The sequence below is a fragment of the Mauremys mutica genome, chromosome 12 (assembly GCF_020497125.1).
Source record: "Mauremys mutica isolate MM-2020 ecotype Southern chromosome 12, ASM2049712v1, whole genome shotgun sequence".
NCBI classification, from domain to species: Eukaryota; Metazoa; Chordata; order Testudines; family Geoemydidae; genus Mauremys; species Mauremys mutica.
In genome coordinates, this window is record NC_059083.1 from 83,025,701 (window position 1) to 83,050,845 (window position 25,145).

At 45.2% G+C, this 25,145-nt stretch overlaps 1 protein-coding gene across 8 annotated transcripts in view; it reads right to left on the reverse strand.

Annotated features, from left to right (window-relative positions):
- CCDC57 (coiled-coil domain containing 57) overlaps positions 1-25,145 on the reverse strand; it is a 146,697-nt gene that overhangs the window by 49,426 nt on the left and 72,126 nt on the right. For 7 of the 8 annotated variants that reach the window (XM_044982979.1, XM_044982977.1, XM_044982978.1 and 4 more), the window contains exons 12-13: positions 22,341-22,532; positions 19,083-19,183 (exon numbers count right to left, since the gene is read on the reverse strand). In XM_044982979.1, coding sequence (XP_044838914.1) covers positions 19,083-19,183; positions 22,341-22,532 — 293 coding nt within the window. The remainder of the gene's footprint in view (positions 1-19,082; positions 19,184-22,340; positions 22,533-25,145) is intronic. The other variant, XM_044982982.1, reaches the window with a different exon arrangement.

Consider the following 25,145-nt stretch of genomic DNA (forward strand, 5'->3'; position numbering starts at 1 on the left):
ATTATTAACTTCATCATAGGCTTTTTAATGACACTCATCCGTGGAGTACTTAAATTCTTCACAAACATTAATTTTTACAACACACCTATTTGGTAAGGTGGTACTATTAGCCCCATTTTTACAGATGGAGCGTTAAGTCACAGAGATTAAAACTAAAATTGTCAAATGTCCACTAATTTTGAGTACCAAAGTTGAGATGCCTAGAACCAAATTATTCAGAGAACTTAGCCTTTTAATAATGCTTTATATGTTCAAAGCACAGCTCCCATTTACTTAATTTACTGATGTGAATATTCAGCATTTCTACAAATCAGGACCCAGGTGTCTCAAGATATGCACTCGGCAAATAGGAATAAACAGCTGCCACCTGTGAAGAGTTTGGCTTATATGATTGGCTCTGTAAACTGTATGCATGCATGGGGAGGTGAAGACAAGAGTGGGACCCAGAGGGGCACCATGGTGCCCATGATCGGGCCAGGGAAGCAGATAGGAACTGGGGTGACCAGGCCAGGGCTGGGAGCAGCTACAGTCTGTCCCTAATGAGAGAAACATGAACTGCAAGGACCCCCCTTCCCAGCCTGGAACCAGTTCCCTTGACCCCTGCCAAGTGTCAGTCACTCCCCTCATTCCCCATGCAGAGCATTCACTCTGCTCCCACTTCCCTCTCTCTGCCCTGCCATTCGAAGTGTACTTTTGCCACATCTGATTCATTCTCTGACTACACTTTATCCTGTGCACTGGAGAAGACAGGGGGTAATGAGGAAAAATAGTATGTGATCATGTAACTAAAGACTGCTTCATAATACATATACACAAGGGAGGCATTTAAGGTTGTAATTTGCTTAGTTAAAAAAAACTGATGAAATAAATAGAAATTTCTTCATATGGAACCATACTGAGCATGGGACATCAGTAGGACTGGAGCTAACAGTAATTTATAGCTATAGTAAACAATTATTCTGTGTGTGGACCAGCCATTAGCAGGGGAGGAGATACACAATTTGCCACAACTGCAAGGTACAGTGGAAGGTACAGACCCTTTTGCCTCTACTCAGTTCCTATCCGCCATGTTGCATTCTGTCCACTTTCCCCTTTGGTCCTATCCCTGCATAAACTGTCTCTATCCTACTCCGCTACCTCTGTCCCTTCAGCCTGCACCCTCCACATCCTTCGAGTCCTCTTCTCCATACCACTGTATTTGAACAAGTCAGGCTGCTTCCTTCTCCTCATGCTGCCCAGGGTCCAGCATGAGAAGCATTGAGAGCACAGGAGAGAGAGTCTCTCTGTTCTCAGTTATGGTGCTGGGTGCCACAACAGTTCCAACAAGAAGAAGCTGGAGAGGTGGTGGGTCAGAGAGCTGACACAGCAGACCTTGACTGAACTGCCCAATGGCCAGGTTTATTGTCAATTAAACATGTCTTAGAGTTCTCTACATGCTACAGGTGCACTAGCATGTGTATGACCGTTACAACGCACTCAGCTCAGTGAGTGGTGGGACTTTCTACTCCCCTTTAGCTGGACAAAGACACCCCCGTCTGTAAGGCTCCTTTTATATACTGATATAAACAAGTTACATATTGCCCCTCTGATATGGTTAGTTACCACCATTTACTTTGTGTGTGCTGGTTCTATCACTAGGCCTTTTATACCAGGCCTCATGTCTGCTGTCTGCTCCCTGGGTTCCTAGTACCATGCTGCTACTTCTCTGGTGGTGGCATGAGCCTAGTCTTAAATTCAGCTATTTTGGCATGCTGACAATGCAAATGACAGAAGGGAAATAGTGATTTTAAAAAGTTTATACTTCAGGCAAGCCTGAGCAGAATTTCATAGAATGAAGAAAAGGCACATCCATGGCCCCAGGGCTTCCCTCCCTGCTGAATTTAAAAGCTTGCTGCAAACAATGGAGATGTTAAAACTTCTAAAAAAAAATCACAATCTTTTATAATGGAAAGCGTTAGAAAACTTTAATATAGGGATTACAACCAACTCCCATGGCAACTTAAAAATGTAATTTTTAAAAATGCATTTGATTACTGAGTTCTGCCCTATTTTATGTATATATAGCTTAAGGTATATATGTATTAGCAATACTACAAAGTGAAATAAAAAGTGCAAGATTGGAGGATAAAATATATATGAAGAGAGTCAGAGGGAATTATAAAGTGAAAATATGGCATGTATAATTAAGTTGTAACTCACAAGAGTGATGTAAAAGACTGCCCTTTCTTATCTGGCCCCTGTCACATGACTTTGGTCAGGATTACAAAAGATTATGCCCTATTATATAGTAAGGATCAATATCTACTAACTGCAGAGGTTACCACTGCAGCTTGGACTGGCCAACTGGAACTTTGCTTGAAGAACCAGTCCCTATCCTGGTCTTCACTGTTCAGTCCTCCACTCACAATGCCATTGGTCCCTATACTAAGTGAACTGAGCATCCTATCAGAACTGCACTGCTACAGACTAGGGACCGAATGGCTAGGCAGCAGTTCTGCAGAAAAGGACCCGGGGTAACAGTGGATGAGAAGCTGGATGAGTCGACAGTATGCCCTTGTTGCCAAGAAGGCTAACGGCATTTTGGGCTGTATAAGTAGGGGCATTGCCAGCAGATTGAGGGAAATGATCATTCCCCTCTATTTGACATTGGTGAGGCCTCATCTGGAGTATTGTGTCCAGTTTTGGGCCCCACACTACAAGAAAGATGTGGAAAAATTGGAAAGAGTCCAGAGGAGGGCAACAAAATTTATTAGGGGGCTGGAGCACACCACTTATGAGGAGAGGATGAGGGAACTGGGATTGTTTAGTCTGCAGAAGAGAAGAATGAGGGGAGATTTGATAGCTGCTTTCAACTACCTGAAAGGGGGTTCCAAAGAGGATGGATCTAGACTGTTCTCAGTGGCACCAGTTGACAGAACAAGGAGTAATGGTCTCAAGTTGCAGTGGGGGAGGTTTAGGTTGGATATTAGGAAAAACTTTTTTCACTAGGAGGGTGATAAAGCACTGGAATGGGTTACCTAGGGAAGTGGTGGAATCTCCTTCCTTAGAGGTTTTTAAGGTCAGGCTTGATAAAGCCCTGGCTGGGATGATTTAGTTGGGGATTGGTCCTGCTTTGAGCAGAGGGCTGGACTAGATGACCTCCTGAGGTCCCTTCCAACCCTGATATTCTATGATTCTGTGATATTCTATGAACTCTGTTTGTTCTGTTTTGGACAGAATTAGCTGATCACTAATCAGGGGTCTCATCTTGCTCAACCTAAAGATGTCTCCCTGAGCCACTGCAGAGCTCTAACCTTTAGTCTATTCCAGTCCTCTGAAGTGTGGTAAGAATACCATTTGATGGCTCCTTTCCTGTCTTGAGGTGAGGAAGGGTGATGCTTCTTATAGTTCTGCTCCTCTCCTTGCCCCCAAGGAAGAGGGGAAGAATCGTCTAGCACCTGGTATATCCCACTTAAAAGACCAAGAAAGAGGAAGTTGGTGGATAACCCTTTCTCCAGACTACCTGAATCCTCCCCCGCGCTCCGTGCCCCACTTGCAGGCTGACAGTTGAGAATCAGCAAGTGATCAGGTTGTCTGTAACAAGTGAGTGAGTCCCTTACTCTTCCCACGTTACTGGGGAAGATAGAGACAGTGGATTAAAAATAATGTCAAAATATGGCACATCGACAACTGGGCAAATGAGTGATAGGAGGAAGCAGTAGTAAGCACATGATGAAGGAGCTGCAGTAGCAAGTAACATGTATGGCATATGTCATGTGAATGATGGATGATAGTGATGGGAGGGAATGGGAAAGGCCAGGGCAACAGAAAATGGGTGACTGATGGGGTGGGACGCAATGGTGAGAGAAGAGGGAGAAGCAGGGAGGAATGAAGGGAAAGGTGGAAAGGTTAAGAATGGAGAAGAGGAGGGTGGAGTAAGAAGTAAAAAAAGAGAAAATGAGGCACAGGCCCAAAGAACATAAGAACATGGGGAAGAAGGAAGAGACCACAGGGAAAGAAAGAGGAATAACAACACTCAGTATTTATGTAGCATTTTATATTAGCAAAGCGCTTTGCAAATATTAATTAATGCTTGCAACTGCACTGGGTCAGCATCACCAGCCCAACTGTTATCCTTAGAGATATGTTGCTCATGTCCATTCCAAGTAGGTGTGTGTGTGCTCTGTGAGTGCACTGTGTGCACAGTCGCTGGAAGGTTTTTCCCCTAGCAGTACCAGTTGGGTTGGCTCAGGGGCCCCCTGGAGTTGCACCTTCATGGTGTCACATATAGGGCCCTGCTGACCCACCACCTCTCCAGCTTCTTCTTGTCAGATTACTCCGACAGAGGGGAAGATGGGTGGGTCTTGGAAAGGACATGACCAGAAAGCACCTTGTTTGTTCAGCAGTATACACTTGGACTGAGGTTGAGCTGGAAATAGGAGACAGACTTGTTGAAAGTCTCTGGGTAAGGATAAAAGGGGTAAAAAACAAGGGTGATGTCATGGTAGCGGTCTGCTACAGACCACCTAACCAGGAAGAAGAGATGGATGATGCTTTTTTTTAAAACAACCAACAAAATCATCTAAAGCACAGGACTTGGTGGTGATGGGGGACTTCAACTACCCAGACATCTGTTGGGAAAAATCACACAGCAGGACACACATTATCCAACAAGTACTTGGGATGTACTGGAGACAATTTTTAATTTCAGAAGGTGGAGAAAGCTACGAGGGGAGAGGCTGTTCTAGACTTGATTTTGACAAATAGGGAGGAACTGGTTGAGAATTTGAAAGTGGAAGGCAACTTGGGTGAAAGTGACCATGAAATGACAGAGTTCATGATTCTAAGGAATGGTAGGAGGGAGAACAGCAAAATAAAGATAATGGATTTCAAGAAAGCAGACTTTAGCAAACTCAGGGAGTTGGTAGGTAAGATCCCATGGGAAGCAAGTCTAAGGGGGAAAACAACTGAAGACAGTTGGCAGTTTTTCAAAGAGACATTATTTATGGGTACAAAAGCAAACTATCCCACTGCGTAGGGAAGATAGGAAGTATGGCAAGAGACCACCTTGGCTTAAAAAAAAAAAAAAAAAAAGAGTCCTACAAAAAGTGGAAACTGGGTCAAATTACGAAGGATGAATACAAACAAATAACACAAGTATGTAGGGACAAAGTTAGAAAGGCCAAGGAACAAAATTAGATCAAACTAGCTAGAGACATACACAAGAAAACATTCTACAAATACATTAGAAGCAAGAGGAAGACCAAGGACAGGATAGGCCTGTTACTCAATGAACAGGACGGGGCGGGGAGGAACAAGAACAGAAAATGTGGAAGTAACAGAGGTGCTTAATGACGTCTTTGTTTTGGTTTTCAACAAGAAGGTTGGTGGTGATTGGACGTATAACAGTGAATACCAGTGAAAATGAGGTAGGATCAGAAGAGGCTAAAATAGGGAAAGAACAAGTTAAAAATTACTTAGACAAATTAGATGTCTTCAAGTCACCAGGGTCTGATGAAATGCATTCTAGAATACTCAAGGAGCTGACTGAGGAGATATTTGAGCCATTAGCGATTATCTTTGAAAAGTCACGGAAGATGGGAGAGATTCCAGAAGACTGGAAAAGGGCAAATCTAGTGCCCATCTATAAAAATGGAAATAAGGACAACCCAGGGAATTAAAGACCAGTCAGCTTAACTTCTGTACCTGGACAGGGCTGCCCAGAGGATTGAGGGGGCCTGGAGCAAAGCAATTTCAGGGGCCCCTTCCATAAAAAAAAAGTTGCAATACAATAGAATACTATATTCTTGTGGGGGCCCCTCTGGGGCCCAGGGCAAATTGCCCCACTTGCCCCCTCCTCTGGGCAGCCCTGACCCGGAAAGATAATGGAGCAAATAATTAAGCAATCAATTTGCAAACATCTAGAAGATAATAAGGTGATAAGTAACAGTCAGCATGGATCTGTCAAGAACAAATCATGTCAAACCAGCCAGACAGCTGTCTTTGACAGGGTAACAAGCCTTGTGGATAGGGTGGATGCGGTAGACGTGGTATATCTTGACTTTAGTAAAGCTTTTGATACTGTCTCGCATGACCTTCTCATAAACAAGCTAGGAAAATGCGACCTAGATGGAGCTACTATAAGGTGGGTGCAAAACTGGTTAGAAAACCATTCCCAGAGAGTAGTTATCAGTGGTTTACAGTCATGCTGGAAGGAAATAAAGAGTGGGGTCCCACAGGGATCAGTTCTGGGTCTGATTCTGTTCAATATCTTCATCAATTATTTAGATAATGGCATAGTGAGTACACTTATAAAGTTTGCAGATGATACCAAGCTAGGAAGGGTTGCAAATGATTTGGACGATAGGATTAAAATTCAAAATGATCTGGCAGGGCCGCCCAGAGAATTCAGGGGGCCTGGTGCAAAGAAATTTTGGGGGCCCCTTCTATAAAAAAAATTGCAATGCTATATTCTCCTGGGGCCCCTTGCGGGGCCCAGGGCAAATTGCCCCCTTGCTCCCCCCCACAGACGCCCCTGGGAAAAATAAACCTTCTGCATCTCAGCACAAACCCAGTTTTGAGAAAACTTCTTTACAAGGTATCACTGGTTCTCAGCATCAGCTAGTGCTAAAAGGCACTAAAGCTCATTAAAAGGGTTGGACAAATATTTTCCATTAAAACTTTTTCTGGATCGAAAACTAGGGCTTTTTTAAAAGCAGAAAAAAAAATCACGGACAATGTCTGCTTTCCTTCAAAATTTGTTATGGTTTTTTTAATTGAAAAGCTGAAATTAGTCTGCCAAAACCTGAAAGTGGTTTGAGATTTCAGAAGTGTGTGGTCAAATATTTGCCTCTTGCTGTGTTTGATTGTTTAAAGAAACAATAAAAAAAATTCTGCTTAAAAAAAATCCAAAACTTTTGAACCACCTCAGCTTGTAACCAAATGCCTGAGCCCATCCAGGAAGAGATTTTTCCAGGTTTCTGATACTCTGCTGGCTTCCTTGACTCATATCAGTCTCCATAACTTTGACAAACAGAGGCTAGGGACACCATTCCCTACCCATCCTGGCTAATAGCCATTAATGGACTTAATCTCCATGCATTTATCTCTTTCCTAGAGACTGGCTCCATGGGGTCCCTCACAAACTGAAGATGGTTACTGTGGGTTTGTCTTTAGTATAGACTATGTACATAGTCCACGAACTGAGAATGTGAGCTTGTTCCAGAATCTGGGATGAGCCTATGTTGTCAAAACTGAAATGCTCAAAATAGCACATGCATGTGAATGGACACAGGGTGCTAAAATTAAATTAACCCAGGGGTTCTCAAACTGGAGGTCAGGACCCCTCAGGGGGTCACAAGGTTATTACTGGGGGTTGTGAGCTGTCAGCCTCCACCTCAAACCTCGCTTTGCCTCCAGCATTTATAATAGTGTTAAATATATTTTAAAAAGTGTTTTCAATTCATAAGGGGGGGTCACACTCAGAGGTTTGCTATGTGAAAGGGTCACCAGGACAAAAGTTTGAGAACCACTGAATTAACCCCTCTGAAGCCTCAGGGAATGCAGGGGAGGGGGGTCTCCCTTGGTAGGGTTGGGAAGGATATTGCTCTTCTCATGTGATTCCTCCCCCCAGTAGCTAATTTTAAAGGAAGTTACCCTCCCCTGGCATGAATCTCCCTATGGCACTGAAATTAAATATAGACTATAATTTGGCATTTGAGAAGTGAAAGGGATGGGAGCCCTAATGGAAAAGCTAACAGCTTGGCTCTTCTGCAAGCCTCAAACTGCTGACTGAGCTTTAGGGTAGGGAAGGCTGTGCCTCCCAAACAGCCTGGCACTGCCCCCTAGCCAACCCCCACCCATTTCCTGCCCCCCGACTGACTGCCCCCCCTGAGAATCCCTGACCCATCCTGCTCCCTGTCCCCTATCTGCCCCCCCGCTGAGTCCTGACAGACCCCCAGAACGCCCACAATCCAACCCCCCTGTTCCCTGTCCCCTAACCGCCCCCCCAACCTCTGCCCCCTCCCTGTCCCCGGGACTCCCTGCCCCTTAGCCAACCCCCCCGGCCCCAGCCTCTTACCCCCGGCTCTCTCCTCACCCGGAGCCTCAGCGCGTCGCTGAACAGCTGCAGCGTGTCTCCAGCGCGGCCTGAGCTCCATCCCGCTCCGAGCCGCGTGGTAAGGGGGCGGGGCTGTGAGCTCCACGCCGAGCGGAGGGAGCTGAGCTCAGCCTGGAGCTCGAAGCTCTGCCCCCTCACCACGTGGCTCGGAGCGGGGCGGGGCTCAGGGGCCCCGCCGGAGCCAGGCTGCAGCGGTGTCCAGGGATGCTGCTTGATGCGCTGAGGCTCCGGGAGAGGGGCAGGGGCGGAGGCAGGGGTAAGGGGCCGGGAAGGGAGCCTCAGCTGTTCTCTTGGGGGCCCCTGTGGAGCCTGGGGCCCAGGGCAAATTGCCCCACCCTCTGGGCAGCCCTGTGATCTGGACAAATTGGAGAAATTATCTGAAGTAAATAGGATGAAATTCAATAAGGACAAATGCAAAGTACTCCATTTAGGAAGGAATAATTGGTTGCACACATACAAAATGAGAAATGACTGCCTAGGAAGGAGTATTGCGGAAAGGGATCTGGGGGTCATAGTGGACCACAAGCTAAATATGAGTCAACAGTGTAACACTGTTGCCCAAATACCAAACATCATTCTGGGATGTATTAGCAGGAGTACTGTGAGCAAGACACGAGAAGTAATTCTACTCTACTCTGCGCTGATTAGGTCTCAACTGGAATACTGTGTCCAGTTCTGGGAGCCACATTTCAGGAAGGAGGTGGACAAATTGGAGAGAGAGACCAGAGAAGAGCAACAAAAATGATTAAAGGTCTAGAAAACGTGACCTATGAGGGAAGATTGAAAAAATTAGGTTTGTTCAGTCAGAAGAGAAAAGACTGAGAGGGGACATGATAACAGTTTTCAAGTACATAAATGGTTGTTACAAGAAGGAGGGAGAAAAATTACTGCTCTTAACCTCTGAAGATAGGACAAGAAACAATGGGCTTAAATTGCAGCAAGGGCAGTTTAGGTTGCACATTAGGAAAAACTTCCTATCTATCAGAGTGCTTAAGAACTGGAATAAATCGCTTAGGGAGATTGTGGAATCTCCATCATTGGGGATTTTTAAGAGTCCATGCAAGGTATTGAAAGATATAATCACATAACCAGGGTATAACTGTGAAATATTAAGAGAAATTGTTTAAAAATGGGAGAGATGGAATTCCAGTTAATAATGTGCACTAATCCTGACGTGTAATTTTTGAAATTGATCAAACATGAAAACTCTCCAACTCAGAGAAACATGGAAGAAATTTCTTACACTATTGCCATCTATTGGATATCAATAGAAGCAGCAGATAAACTAAGCTAAAATCAGAGTGCCCTGAAAATCAGTACCCAATAGAAAAGAAGAAGATTGCCCTAAGGACCCTAGTGCTGAATGAATTTATAAAGAAACTTTTCCATACCAAACTCTTCAAAATAGCAGGGACTTTACTCTTAAGAGTCTTTAAAATAAAACATCCTTACTCCTTGGAATAAGAAATGTGTTAGCAGTATTAAAGAGGTGATGATTGATGAGCATAAGAAAATGTAATAAAAATCTTGATCATTTGTATTGATATATCATAACTGCTGAGCCTCAAACTTACCCTATGACAACTGCTTAAGAGACTGCATTTGTGTGTTCAGTAGATACCTAGAAAATTTGATGCATGTAACTTAGACCTATACACTGTGTATATACTTATGTGTTTTTGGATGAATGAATAAACTGTTGATTAAGAACACCATGTGTCCTGATTTAAGAAATATTGTTCAAGGTAAAAATTGACCTGAAAAGAACCTAGAGTTAAAATTAATAAGCTAAGGGTATGTCTACACTACAAGAGTAGTTCGATTCAACTTAACTCGAATTTATGGAATCGACCTTACAAAGTCGAGTTTGTGTATCCACACTAAGGACATTAATTCGACTTTGTGAATCCACACTAACGGGGCAAGCGTCGACACTGGAAGCGGTGCACTGTGGGCAGCTATCCCACAGTTCCCGCAGTCCCCGCTGGCCATTGGAATTCTGGGTAGAGCCCCCAATGCCTGCTGGGGGAAAAAATGTGTTGAGGGTGGTTTTGGGTAACTGTCATCATTCAACCGTCACTCCCGCTGCCCTTCCTCCCTGAAAGCGCCAGTGGGAAATCTGTTCGCGCACTTTTCTGGTCAGTGACAGCGCGGCCGCCACAGCACTGCGAGCATGGAGCCCGCTGCGATCATCGCTGCACTTATGGCCGTTGTCAACTCCTCACACCTTATCATCCACCTCTTCCACAGTCAGCTGCTGAGAAATCGGGCGAGGAGGCTCCGGCAGCACGGTGAGGACATGAAGTGTCAGAGTGGCACAGACCTCTCAGAAAGCATGGGATTCCCGCACCGTGGAGATCATGGTGGCAATGGGTCATGTTCATGCTGTGGAACGGCGATTCTGGACCCGGGAAACAAGCACGGACTGGTGGGACCGCATAGTGCTGCAGGTCTGGGATGAATCACAGTGGCTGCGAAACTTTCGCATGCGTAAGGGCACTTTCATTGAACTGTGTGACTTGCTGTCCCCTGCCCTGAAGCGCAAGGACACCTGGATGCGAGCAGCCCTGACTGTGCAGAAGCGAGTGGCCATAGCCCTCTGGAAACTTGCAACGCCAGACAGCTACCAGTCAGTAGCGAACCACTTTGGTGTGGGCAAATCTACTGTGGGGGTTGCTGTGATGCAAGTAGCCCACGCAATCGTTGAGCTACTGCTCTCAAAGGTAGTGACCCTGGGAAATGTCCAGTTCATCATAGATGGCTTCGCCGCAATGGGATTCCCAAACTGCGGTGGGGCTATAGATGGAACTCACATCCCTATCCTGGGACCGGCCCACCAGGCCAGCCAGTATATTAACCGAAAGGGCTACTTTTCAATGGTGCTGCAAGCACTGGTGGACCATAGGGGACGCTTTACCAACATCAACGTCGGGTGGCCGGGCAAGGTTCATGACGCGTGTGTTTTTAGGAACTCTGGTCTGTTTAGACGCCTGCAGGAAGGTAGTTTCTTCCCAGACCACAAAATAACTGTTGGGGATGTGGAGATGCCTACAGTGATCCTCGGGGACCCAGCCTACCTGCTAATGCCCTGGCTCATGCCCTGGACAGTGACAAAGAACTCTCCAACTACCGGCTGAGCAAGTGCAGAATGGTGGTGGAGTGTGCTTTCGGACATCTCAAGGGGAGATGGAGGAGCTTACTGACTCGCTCGGATCTCAGCGAAACCAATATCCCCATTGTTATTTCAGCTTGCTGTGTGCTCCACAATCTCTGTGAGAGCAAGGGGGAGATCTTTATGGCGGGATGGGAGGTTGAGGCAAATCGCCTGGCTGCTGATTACGCTCAGCCAGACACCCGTGCGATTAGAAGAGCCCAGCGGGGAGTGCTGTGCATCCGGGAGGCTTTGAAAGCTAGGTTCCTCAGCGAGCAGCGTGACCTGTGACTATTCAGTTTCTTTACGGAGAAGCTGAACCTGCCCCTGTTTCTTTACCCAGTTACTGTTGACTATCCTCTGCAGTTACATACCCCGTTCACCCCGTTTCCCCCCTTCCAACACACGTGTAAAAATAAAATACATGTTCCATTGTTACTTAAAGGTTTCTTTATTACTGACTTTGCGTTAAAGGGTTGAAACTGGGACGCAGACTGTGCTGGGTAGGGTGTACAGTGATGTAAAGACCACCTCTAAACTCGAGGAATGACAGGCTCCTGCTCCTAGAGCGGTCCGCAGTGCCGGACTGGTTGTTTCAACGGAGCCTGCCATCCCTCCTTTTTGGGACGCTGTGTGCGGGGGCTATGTGACCTTGTTGCAGGGGAGGACGGTTACAGATTCCCCTGCAGCGTGGCTCTGTGGTCCAGGACAAGGACCACTGCATAAGATCTGTAACCGCCCTCCCCCGCTACAAAGTCACGTACCCCACCACCCACACAGAACATGGAAACCACCTCCCATACCGACCAGGGTGCCTACTGACTGCAGTGTGTGTGTGACCTGCTGCTGATCCTGCCCCCGTGTCTGTACCCTGGTAAAGGTGACTGTCCTATGCAATTACCATCCCCCTTCCCCACCCCCCCTTCAAACACAGTCTTCTGTACAAAAACCATGATGGAAACAGTAATTAACAGCAAAGTATTTTTAATAATCAACTAGACAGTTAGGGGATGAAACTGGGCTTGGGTGAGTCAGGAAGGGAAGGACTTCTCAACATTTAGGGAATGAGAGCCTTCTTGTATTTGTGCACTCTGCAGGGGTGCAGTGACAGTTTTCACGGCCCCTGTCGCCCCTCCTTCTTGTTACTTTGGGTGAGGGGGGTTTGGGACTTTGTGGCGGGAGAGGGCGGTTGCAGATACAGTGCAGGGGGGCTCTGTCCTCCTGCCTGCAGTCCTGCAGAACATCCACAAGGCGCCAGAGCGTGTCTGTTTGCTCCCTCATTAGTCCAAGCAGCGTTTGAGTTGCCTGCTGGTCCTCCTGACGCCACCTGTCCTCCCGTTCGCTGTGTGAGCGCTGGTACTGAGAGAGGTTCTCCCTCCACTGGCTCTGCTGGGCCGCCTCGGCTCGGGAGCAGCCCATAAGTTCAGCGAACATCTCGTCCCTTGTCCTTGTCTTGCGCCTCCTAATCTGCGCCAGCCTCTGTGAGGGGGATGCTGGAACAGGTCTGGATACAGTGGCAGCTGTGTGATGGGAAAAAGGGAGTGAATTCCTTACAAAGATACATTTTTGCGAACTATGAACATAGTCTAGTCAGTCTCTGTGAACAAGACCATGCACAGCACCTATCTCATGAGCACTGACTCAGGACAAGTTCTAATTTTCGGCTTTCGCTTTCATTGCCTGGGGTCTTGCACTGGAGATCAGACAAGCGGGGCAGGACAGCAGAATCCGTGCAGCAGTCAGGCATGGTAAGCCATAGACTTTAGGCTGCTTAAAACTGAATGTATGGCACTGTCCTTTTGCTGCAGGCAATTCGGAAAGCATAAACTCTGCCCCTGTTCCACCTCCTCGCAGCTGTTCCCTGGAAAAGATCCCTGTATGCTGCCCCTCTGCAGCCTCCACCACGTGGCTCTAAACGGAGGCTTATTGTCATGCAAAGGAACAGTCAAGCATTCCCAATACTAACAGTACACAAAATTACTCTAATTAAATGCAGGAGTCTCTGAGCGAGATCACCCTGAGGAGGATCACAGGGTGAGATAGAGAGCGCATGCTGCGTGAAAGCCAGCACAAACCAGGGGCCTATGCTGCCATGCTCGTGGAGACAATGCTCCCAGAATACCTCATGAAAGCCTGGCGCAGAAAAGTGTGCTACCACGGAGCACCCAATAAGGCAGCTCTCCCCAGGAACCTCATGCGGAGGCTTTTCGATTACCTCCAGGAGAGCTTCGTGGAGATCTCCCAGGAGGATTTCTGTTCTATCCCTATAGATAGAGAGATAGATAGATAGATAGAGATAGACCTCATTTTCACATAGTTCAGATTCCTGTTACATTAATAATAAAAGTTTACATGTTTAAAGCACTTACCGACTGATCCTTCCCCTGATTCAGGGTCCGGGGTAACTGCTGAGGAGGGTTGGTAGGGGATCTCCGTGAGGGTGATGAAGAGATCCTGGCTGTCGGGGAAATCAGCGTTGTAAGCGCTGTCGACTGCCTCCTCCTCCTCCTCATCTCCTTCCTCATCTTCCCCGTCCACGAACATCGCCGAGGAACTGGCCGTCGACACTATCCCATCGTCGGAGTCCACGGACACTGGTGGGGCAGTTGTGGCAGACCCACTGAGAATGGCATGCAGTGCCTCGTAGAAGCGGCATGTCTGGGGCTGGGCTTCGGAGCGTCCGTTTGCCGCTTTGATTTTTTGGTAGCCTTGTTTCAGGTCCTTGATTTTCATGCGGCACTGCGTTGCATCCCGGCTGTATCCTCTGTCTGCCATGGCTTTGGAGACCTTATCGTAGGTCTTTGCATTCCGTTTTTTGGAGCGCAGCTCCGAAACCACAGACTCATCGCCCCACACAGAGATCAGATCCAAGACTTCCCGGTCAGTCCATGCTGGGGCCCTCTTTCTACTCTGAGATTGCATGGACTCCTCTGCTGGAGAGCTCTGCATCGTTGCCATTGCTGCTGAACTCGCCACGATGTCCAACCAGGAAATGAGATTCAAACTGGCCAGACAGGAAAAGGAATTCAAATTTTCCCTGGGCATTTCCTGTGTGGCTGGTCAGAACATCCAAGCTCGGACTGCTGTCCAGAGCGTCAACAGAGTGGTGCACTGTTGTCATAAACAGTTAGTTAAGGTCTCTTCTACCTGCAAAGAGTTAAAAAGCAGTACCTGAGGAACACCTGACCAGAGGACCAATCAGGGACAAGATAATTTCAAATCTCTGTGGAGGGAAGTTTTTTTCTGTGTTCTTTGTTTTGAGTTGAGTCTCTCTTGGGAGTTAAGGGAGTCCAGACATCTTAATCAAGTCCTCCCAGGTTTCTGCAGTATTGTTCTTCTATTCAGTCTAGTGAGTATTAGAACGGCGAACTAGTATTTTTTTTCTTTTATTTCTGCATTGGCAGTTGTGTGTTTTGCTGAAGTAATCTCTTTATTTCTATTGCTGTACTTTGCTTTTACTGAGAAAGAAAGGGGGAGGGGGAGTTCTCTCCAGGTTTATAATTTAGACTCTGTGTATTGTTCCATCCTGGTATAACAGAGATAGTGTACTTTCTTTTTTTGTTCTTTTTAATAAATTCTTTTCTTTGTACTTGGTTAATTCCTTCTCTTGTGGAGATTCAAGGGAAGGGGAGGGGGGAAGAGTGAGTTCCTCCTGAGGTTGATTCACAGAGTTGAATCGGTGAGTATCTCTCCAGAGTGGCTAGGAGAGAGGGAGGGCGGAAGTGGGCTGCTTCCCTGTGTGTAGAGAGTCAGGGAGATTGAATCTGTGTTCCCCAGGGAAAGTTGGGGGAACAGATAGTGTGTCAAACACTTAGAAAACTGACTGGTGGCAGCGTATCAGATCTAAACTAGGATTTTAGTTTAGGGGAGTCCATGCAGGTTCCCATCTTGTGAACCCAAAAGCTCCAAGTGGGGGAGAAACCTATGACAACTGTGGGATAGCTCCCGGAGCTACTAAGGTCGATTTCCGTCCACACACAGCCTAATTCGACATAGCCATGTTGAATTTAGCGCTACTCCCCTCGTTGGGGAGGAGTACAGAATTCGAACTAAAGAGCCCTCTAGGTCGAACTAATTAGCTTCCTGGTGTGGACGGGTGCACGGTTAAGTCGAATTAACGCTGCTAAATTCGACAAACTCCTAGTGTAGACGTGGCCTAAGGCCAGGTCTACACTGCCACTTTACAGCGCTTAAATTTTCTTGCTCAGGGGTGTGAAAAACACCCCCTTGAGCGATGCATGTTTCAGCGCTGTAAAGTGGCAGTGTAGACAGTGCACCAGTGCTGGGAGCTACTTCCCTCGTGGAGGTGGGTTTTTTACAACACTGGGAGAGCTCTCTCCCAGCACCGCAGCCATGTTAAAGTGCTGCCGTGGCAAAGCTTTAACATTGGTAGTGAAGACAGACACTAATTCTCCCTGAACTCAATAAAAATGGGTTATCCTGATTAAATTCCATCACAATAGTGTGATGCAGTATGGACTGTCTGCACAGTGAATGGGAGAGCAGGGGGATGACTTTAGGTGATGGACAGTACCTGAGCCTGTAACCTGAGCCAGGCAGGGGGGAGGGGGAGTCAACACCTTTGCCCGGGAAGCTGGACAAAGGAAGAGAGCCTGCTGGAGAGGGTTTTTCAGTTTCGGTTTCGGGCTGGGTGGTGGAATGCAGGGAATCCCAAACTGGGATCTAAGCTCCCTGAACCCCCAGAGGGACTCGACTGAGAGGTCCTGGTTGTGCCTACAAGCTCTGCTGTAGACTGAGTTCCTATTGTCCAATAAACCTTCTGTTTTACTGGCTGGCTGAGAATCACTGAGAGTCCCAGGAAGAGGAGTGCAGGACCCTGACTTCCCCATACTCCGTGACAACTAGTGACCTTAAACACTTATCAAATTGTCAAGTCTAGTCTGTTAGATTTCAGCTTTAAAATCTAACTGGCAAATCAGCAAATCCATAAAATTGACCCCCATTCATGCTTACACCTGGAAAACATTTTATACACAAGTACAGCATTGTGATGTGTCATTCCATATTCTTTATGAAAATATGCTTATGATATGAATATGACATAACTGAAATATACTTTATGCAAGATGGCTCATGTGAGATATCATTGGAAAGGTTATGATTTACTGAAAGTGATTATCCAATTTGTATGCCTATATCATTTCTGTATCTGAAGTTAGGAATATTGATTATGTATCTGTATTTCAACTATGCTACTTTGGGTGACATCCACTGCTAACACTTCAGGTACAACAATGGAAAAGCCAGACAGGACGGATGGCCCATCAGTGAGGACAATGGACTGTGAAAAGCTTGGCTTTCCTGTGGACACTCCATACTACTACTGACTCATGGACTCTGTGATACTACAGAGTCAGGTGGTCTTGTAACCTGACACTAAAACATTACCTGGGACTTCTTATAACTTTCCACTGTAAGGAAAGGGGGGTCAAGTTTGGGAAACAAAGGAATCCCACCTTAAGTAAATCCTATTTAAGGGTGAGGAGGAAGGTAAACTGGACTCCTCTCCATTGCTGTCTGCCCAAGAAGACTGCAAACACCACCTGAAGGGAAGGCGAGGAGGGAGTCCAGACTGAGACGGGGTCCAGTCTGAAAAGGAATATAACTGGAACTCTGAACCACAGAAACTTTGCAACTTGCCAGCAACAACATCTACGGTGAGAAATACTATTTGTAACCAATTTCTTTAGTGAAACTAGCTTAGTTTGAGTGTTTGATTTCATTTGGTCAGTAATCTGCTTTGTTCTGTTTGTTACCCCTTTTACCACTTAAAATCGGTCTCTTATAGATAATAAAATTTGTTTTGTTTATTATTAAACCCAGTTTCTGTAATTTCTAACTGGGGGGAGGGCAAGAAGTATGCACACCTCTCTACATTGAGGGAGGGGGCAAATTTCATAAAATCTTTGGGTTGTACCCCTTAAAAGGAGTGAGCATCAGAGTGTTGGAGCAAGTCCCTTGAACTGAGTCTTCCCAGAGTGATCTGCAGCTGGGTGTGGCCCTGCCTGTGTGTAGGTTAGAGGAGGCTTTAATTGCCTGGCTCAGCAAGACAGGTTAAAGGAGTCCCAAACTGGCAGAACAAGTAGACTCAGCGGCATCTCAGCACATCAAGTGGCTTCCTAAAGGGCATAACCTATCAGAAGCATAACCACTCAACATATAAAAACTAAATTCTTGACAGTAAAATGATCTACATCAGAGGTAGGATGTGGCTTCACTAATTAGGTGCCTGGACCTGAAGAAGAGACACATGTAAGGTGAGGTGGTGGCCTTGGAAGGAATAAGTGGTAGGAGGCAGTGGGTGAGAAGAGGGGGTGGGGTGAATTTGGGATGTGCAGGGCTGAGGCAGCCAGAGAAAGAGATGACTTTCCCCAGCTCCAGGACTGTGGCTGCCGGGGAGAGAGAGTCCTCCTTCCCAGCCCCAGCTCGGGGGCTGCTGTGGCAGGGGAGAGACAGAGACCAACCTTTAACATTCTTTGTTAAGCTAAATGAGCTCCTTCAGTCTATCCATTCAGGCATGTCCTACTCTTTTAAGCATGTTTATGGCTCTAGCAGGCAGCAAATCAGACAAGAGTTTATCTAAGTGATATAGTTGTAAAAAAACAAAAGACAAACAAAAAAACAAACAGTGAATGTAGTTTGAATTGCATATAAAAAAAGCATCACACATTATGAAGCATGCTTTCTTTCTAGGACTCTGGTGAGATCACATCTAAAATACTGCATTCAATTCCATGTGTCTCATTACAGGAAAGATATTGAAATATTTGTGGGAGTTCAGAAAAGAGCAATAAAAATTATTGGGGGATGGAAGAATCAATTTATGAGGAAAGACTACAAGAGCTAGATCTGCGTAGTTTAGACAAGCAACAACAAAAGGTGGTAGGCATGACAAAATATCTGAAAAGTGTAAACATCAAGAAAGGACATGAACCAGGGACAGTACCAGACACCAGCTTGCCCCAGGATTGGAGGAACATAAAGTTGGCTTAAAGTCACCTTTATTTCCTCTCCAGTCTTGGACAGCACTGATTAGCCAGATGGAGGATGTCACAGGGTGTACCTGCCCTATAGCACCCCCAGGGGACCAAGCCTCAGTTTTCCCATACATCATCAATAAGTTAAACAAGGCTTTACATAGTGAACAATGCCCCTTCTGAGGGGTCTAGTTTATTAAGGAATGGCCTAATGAGAATACAAGAAAACCTTCACCTCAGCATCCTAGCTGGCCAACAGAGTCAGTCTTAGATTATCTGTTCCAACCAGGGCCCACTACTCCCCTCCAACAGGGTTCTCTTGGCTCAGTCCCTTCCCTGGAGTCAGGCCTCTTGCCAGTTATGTGGGGAGAATCTTTTCCTGGTGCCAGAGGTCTGTGGAGATCTGTCAGCTGCAGCTCAGCATATAGCTCCTAACAGGCTGGGCTTCCTGCCACTGTTCAGGAGTTCTCCGTCCCCTGCAGCACACTTTCCAGGCCCCTGCTTTGGTGAGCTCTCCTGCTTAGCTCTCGTGGGAGTACTTCTCCTCAGGAGCTTCCTGTCTCTAGGAACCACCTCAGCTGAGCCCTGGTAATCTTTAAGCAGGCTTATTAGCCAACCAGCCACCTACAGATTTAATTACTTCCAGGTAGATCTGAATTGGCTCATTCTCCCTTACAGGAATCTGTCACAGTAGGCTGGTCCCTGAAACCTCTGTAAAGGCCAGCCCACAGATCTTGCTCCATATACTGAACATTACCCACAAAGAAAGTTTGTATAACAAACATATATAAAATAGCAAAGATAACAGCTTTGAGTAGCTCAAGATTCTTCATACCTTTTGTATGTGCTGTGTTACCATGGAGTCCAAGTGTGCTGTTCTGGCTTCCAGCTTCTTCAAAGGAGCTCCAGAGAAAACTTCATCAGCACAAATTGCACCTGAAAGAAAAAAGGTAAATGAAGCAAAACACCTACTATAACGTATTGGCACCTACAAGAACTACACCATGGATCAAGAATCTTTTATTTGAGGGATTTAAACAGCAACTATCTGGTCTGATTACAACACAGGTATATTGTTCCAGCAGAGGTAATGAATATTTTATAGTAGACAGTCTTGAACATGCAGATACAGTAGGGTAACCTAACAGTATATGCTTATTATTTATCTTTGATAGACAGAAATACTTCTAGATAATACAACAGTGCTCATGATTTATGAAGCATGAGCATCCACCTCACAATAACTTTGTTTTAAGGGTGCTATATCAGCGGAAATAATCTTGGGTACCTGGTATTCACATTCCAAAATTAGTTCCAAATGTAAATAGGATGATTAAGAGATGGTAGCCTTAGAATCAGCATATTTATTTTCAATAACCCTTGAAACCCTTTTTCCAGAAGACTAGAAAAAAAACTAATGTTGTGCCAATATTTTAAAAGGGTGGACACAACAACTCAGGAAATTATAGGACTGTCAGTCTGACATTGATTCTGGGCAAAACAACAGAACGGCTGATATGGGACTCATATGGGGGTGAGGGATAGCTCAGTGGTTTGAGCATTGGCCTACTAAACCCAGGGTGTGAGTTCAACCCTTGAAGGGGCCACCTAGGGATCTGGGGGGGGGGAAAAAATCAGTACTTGGTCCTGCTAGTGAAGGCAGGGGGCTGGACTTGATGACCTTTCAGAGTCCCTTCTGGTTCTATGAGATAGGTATATCTCCATATAGAATTAAAAGAGAGTAATATAATTAATGTCAATAAACATGGATTTATGGAAAATAGATCCTGTCACACTAATGTGATATTTTTATGATGAGATTACAAATGTGATTGATCAAGGTAATAGTGTAAATAATATTCTTAGACTTCTGTAAAGGCATTTGACTTGGTGCGGCATAACATTTTGATTAAGAAACTAGAACAATACAAAATCAACATGGCATACATTAAATGGAGTAAAAGCTGGCTAACTGACATGTCTCTAAATGTAACTGTAAATCGACAATCATCATTGAACGGGTGTGTTTCTTTTAGTGGGGTCCCTCAGGGATCGGTTCTTGACCCTACAATATTAAACATTTTAATCAGTGATCTGGAAGAAAACAAAATCATCACTGATAAAGTTTGCAGATGACACAAAGATTGAAGAAGTGGAAAAAAATAGAGGATATGTCACTGATAACAATTTGGATCACTTGGTAAGCTTGGTACAGGAAAACAGTAAGTGTTTTTATATGGCCAAATGTAAATGTATACATCTAGGAACAAAGAATGTAGACCATCCAATAAATATGGCCATCTCTATCCTGGGACGCAGTGACTCTGAAAAAGATTCAGTGGATAATCAGCTGGATGCATATTATCTGGACCTGCTGATTTTAAAATTTCTACTTTAGTAGCAGCTGTTTAACATCCTCCTGAGATACTATTGGAATGGAAAGAGTGTCATCGTTGTAAGTAGTGCCCTTTGTTTTCAGGTTTTACCAAAGACCCTCCAAAAATCTGTAGGTTTTGAAAAATCCAGTATTCAGATTTTTCTATTTTCTACCTGGATTTTGTACCTGCTCAAAGTCCCTAGGCCTGTTTGCATACTCCATAGCAGAAAGCACAGTGCACCTGCACAGGGGAGGGTAATTGCCAGTTGGTGACCACTGCAGCTGCACAAGATAGGCAAGGACCCTGCTGAGACCACTGACTGCTGCAAGGAGTGGAAGGCTGCACCTGGTGAGTACTGGCCCACTCCTGACCCCAGCCGTTCAGCACAGCCCAGGGCAAAGACTCCTGTCTGCTCCCCCAATCTCTGTCTCCCTCCCTACTTCCAGACCCCCCTCCTTCTGTGTATGCCAGGAAGCCCATCTACCACCCCCACCCACCAGGTACCTCCCTCCCCAACTTCCCCCACCCATGAATGCTGGGCACCCCTTCCCCCATCTGACACCTCCTCCCCCGCCACCAAATCAGGTATCCTTCTCCCCCCCAGACACCCCTCTCCCTGCCACCCCACCCCCCATTTCCCCTCTGTGATAACTCCTGTGAGCAGCTGTCTGGAGACACGTCATTGTCTGGAGAGGAGCCCCAGAGCACAAAACCCTATCCACTGCATCCAACAGGCAGAGCTCCTGCCTGCCCCTGGGCCAGGAACAGGTTGTTCTAATCTCCCTGTGGCCCTGAGGTGTAGAGCTGGAGAGCACACGATGTGAGGAGGAAGGTAATGGCAGCCCCCCTGCTGTTCGCAAATCAGTGACTGGGATCTGCTCTCTCCTGACTCCCTGCCCCTGTGTCCCACCTCTGTGACAGAAAAGATGATGATTTTGGGATCCATGAATATTGGGGACCTTTCCTCTTCCCACTGGGCACCCCTTACCCACCATCCCCAGTGATAGCCCGTGAGAGTAGCTGGGCCCAAGGACATGTCCAAGACTTCAGGAGAACAAGCCTTGGAAAAGACACTTTTCCTACACACCCTACGACTCCCTAGGACTTTTGGAATTCACACTTGATATAAGAGGCCTCAGTGTAACCGTGAAAGTCACCAAAAGTAAACTATTTTTGTTTTTAAAATAAGTTTTATTTGTCCAACGGGCATTAGAGATAAGAGTTTATTGTTTATGAAATCATTACTTTTCTCTATTTGTTGCTTTTTTCCCCCTTTTCCTGTTCCCCAATATTAACCCTGATATTCACCTAGAAAACAGTGAAGTTAATATTTTAAACAGGCAAAGAGGAGTGTATTAATTTTTTAGATAAACACTGCTAAATTCCCAGAAAATTAAATTATATGATTGACTACTGCAGGGGGCAGAAAGGGCAGGTATGGAGTGAAGCAGAAGTGAAGAGGATTTGAGGGAGAGGATGGAGGAGTAGTAGGTTGGAGCAAACAGCCAATCAGCACAGGGCAGAAAAAAGTCTGAGAACATTCTGCAGTTTTAACTGGAATGTCAAGAAGGCCAAAAGTATGCTTTGGCTGCTTCTGCTCCTACCAGCATGAGTCTGAGGCTGGTTCTCCTTTGCAGTTCTCCTACAAGGCCACATGACAGGGAGGCACCAATTGGATCCTCGTGGAGATTGATGCTGAAACATGTTTCTCTTACCACTAGTTTCCTGGAAATTGTGGGTGTGGAGCTGAGTGATGGGTGGAGCTGAGAGGTGCTGAGTGCTGGATGGGTCATGGGATGAAGCAGATGATTTTTTGGAAAATTTAGATGCCTTTTCTAGTTGCTCTTCCATTATCCAATATTTGTGCTTTAACTTTCTTATTTCCTCTTCCAGGGATTGAACATAATCTACAAACATAAAAAGCAAGGATCTTGGAAAAGGTATTTTAACTTAAACAAGCAATTAAATCATCGTGAGTTTGGCAGACCACTTGCTAGAGAATTTCCTTTTATCCAATCATACAATTCTAGAGTTAGAAGGGACCGCAAGGGTCATCTTAGTCTAACCCCTGCCAAAGTGCAGGATTTGTTGTGTCTAAACCATCCAAGGCAGATGACTATTCAGCCTCCTTTTGAAAACCTCAGTGAAGAAGCTTCCATAGCCTTCCTAGGCGTCTGTTCCATTGTCCTACTGTTCTTACCAGTTAGGAATTTTTTCCTGAGATTTAATCGAAATCTGCTATGCTGTAGTTTGAAACCATTGCCTTTTGTGGCAAAAGAAGAATGTTTCTCCATCTTTTTTATTGCAGCCTTTCAAGTATTTGAAGATCACAATCATATCCCCCTTAATCTTCTCTTTTCTAAACTAAACAGACCCATTTCCTTCAGACTTTGCTCATTTGAGTTACATTCCAACCCTTTGATCATCTTTGTCACTCGCCTCTGGATCCTTTCCAGTTTCTCTACATCCTTTCTATACATTGGTGACCAAAATTGGACACAGTACTCCAGCTGAGGCCTAACCAGCACCAAGTAGAGCAGTACTATCACTTCCCATGATTTTCATGCTATGCCTCTGTTAATGCAACCTAAAATTGCATTTGCTTTTTTTTTTGCAACAGCATTGCATTGCTGACTCATGTTGAGGTGATCCACAACAACTCCCAGATCCTTCTCAGCAGTGCTGCTGCCAAGCCAGTTTCCCCCAATTCTGTATTTGTACATTTGATTTTTTCCCCTAAGTGTAGGACCTTACATTTGTCTTTGTTGAATTTCACTTTGTTGCCTATAGCCCAGTTCTCCAATTTAGCAAGATCCCTCTGAATTTTAGCTCTACCCTCCAAAGTGTTGGCAGCCTCCCTAGCTTTGTGTCATCTGCAAACTTGATCAGTATGCACTCAATATCTACATCTAGATCGATAATAAAAATGTTAAACACTGGACCCAGAACAGATCCCTGTGGAATCCCACTTGAGACATCCTTCCAATCCAACAACCTGATTCCATTAATAGTTACTCTGTTTGCAGTTGTTTGTTTAATTATGTATCCACTTAGTGGGAGTTCTGTCAAGCCTGCATTTCTTCAGCTTACTTATCAGAATTGACACAGTCCCATATGCCAAAGCCTTGATGAAGTCCAGGTATATTATGTCCACCACATTCCCCCATCCACCAAATCAGTTGCCCTGTCAAAGAAGGAAATCAAGCTGGTTTTGCATGATTTGTTCTAGTGATCACCCCTTCATCCTCCACGTATTTGCAAACTGAATGTTTTATACATTGCTCTAGTAGCTTCCCAGGTATTGAAGTCAAGCTGACTGGTCTATAGTTCCCCAGCTCCTCCTTCCCCCCCCCGCTTTTATAAAAGGGCATTACATTAGCCCTTCTCCAGTCTTCTGGGACCTCTCCTGTCATCCATAAGTTCACAAATATTATTGCCAGTAGTGCCGAGAATTCTTCAGCTAATTCCTTCAGTACCCTCAGGTGAACAGCATCAGATCCAGCTGATAAGAGTATTATATCCTCCAACTGCTGGAAACAGAAACAACTGAGCTTTGGCAGCTGCAAACTTTATATATAGGAGGATGATGTCAACAAAAAGGCTCAATGGTATTGTCTTCAGCTATTAGCAGGGAAGAACTACATGCACATATCAGCACTAGTATAGAAGACTGGAGAGAGAAATGTCCTTTAGAAATAATTAATAGAAATCTTTGATTGAACTGAGTAATCAAATTGTTTCACTAACAGAGTATAAATTAATAGGTAAAATAACAGTTTATGTCTAATGAACACCTCTGCACATAATAATTAGCTCATCAGTTCATATCTGCTTGGAAACAACAAGGTTTAAAATAACTGTTAACTATTCATAACTATTCACAATGAAACCTCAAAGTTACAACAGAATAAACAGCCATTTTGGAGGAGAATGAAGCAGGTGCAGGAGAATCTACTTTGCTGGGTCTGTCTGGTTTTCTCAGATCCAGAAAATGGTCTGAGCTGGCTTTGGAGTAATTCAGGGGACTCAGAAGTTGAATGTTTAGCTAAGCGAGGCATGTGCAGTGAACAAATATGCAGTGTTTAAAAAAATCTATACCATTTGTACCATGCATGTGCAAAAGGGCCAATAAAAGGCTCAAAAATTGTCAAATTTTCACCAAAACAGTCAAATGCTTCTCTTTTGGGATGGTTATTTCCCTATCAAATTACAGTTATCTTGTCTTCCCAAAGTTCAAAAAAAGTTCACAAGAATTTCTTTATGAAGGGGAAACTGTAGTTTTCACTCTCCTTATACTAAAAAAAATAAACAAAAAAACCGAACAATTTTGGCCCAAACTTTATTTTAGAAAATTTTTGGTAGAGACTATGCCTGCAAAACTGTAGCTCAAATGGTTAAATTTTCGGCAAGTTATGAGCTGGGGGTTGCAAATAAGGTTTGCCAGTTATTTCTAACTATAGTGGTTGCTATCAGTTCCCCCTGTAATGTACATTTCATTCACAACCCGTGTATTCTTCTCT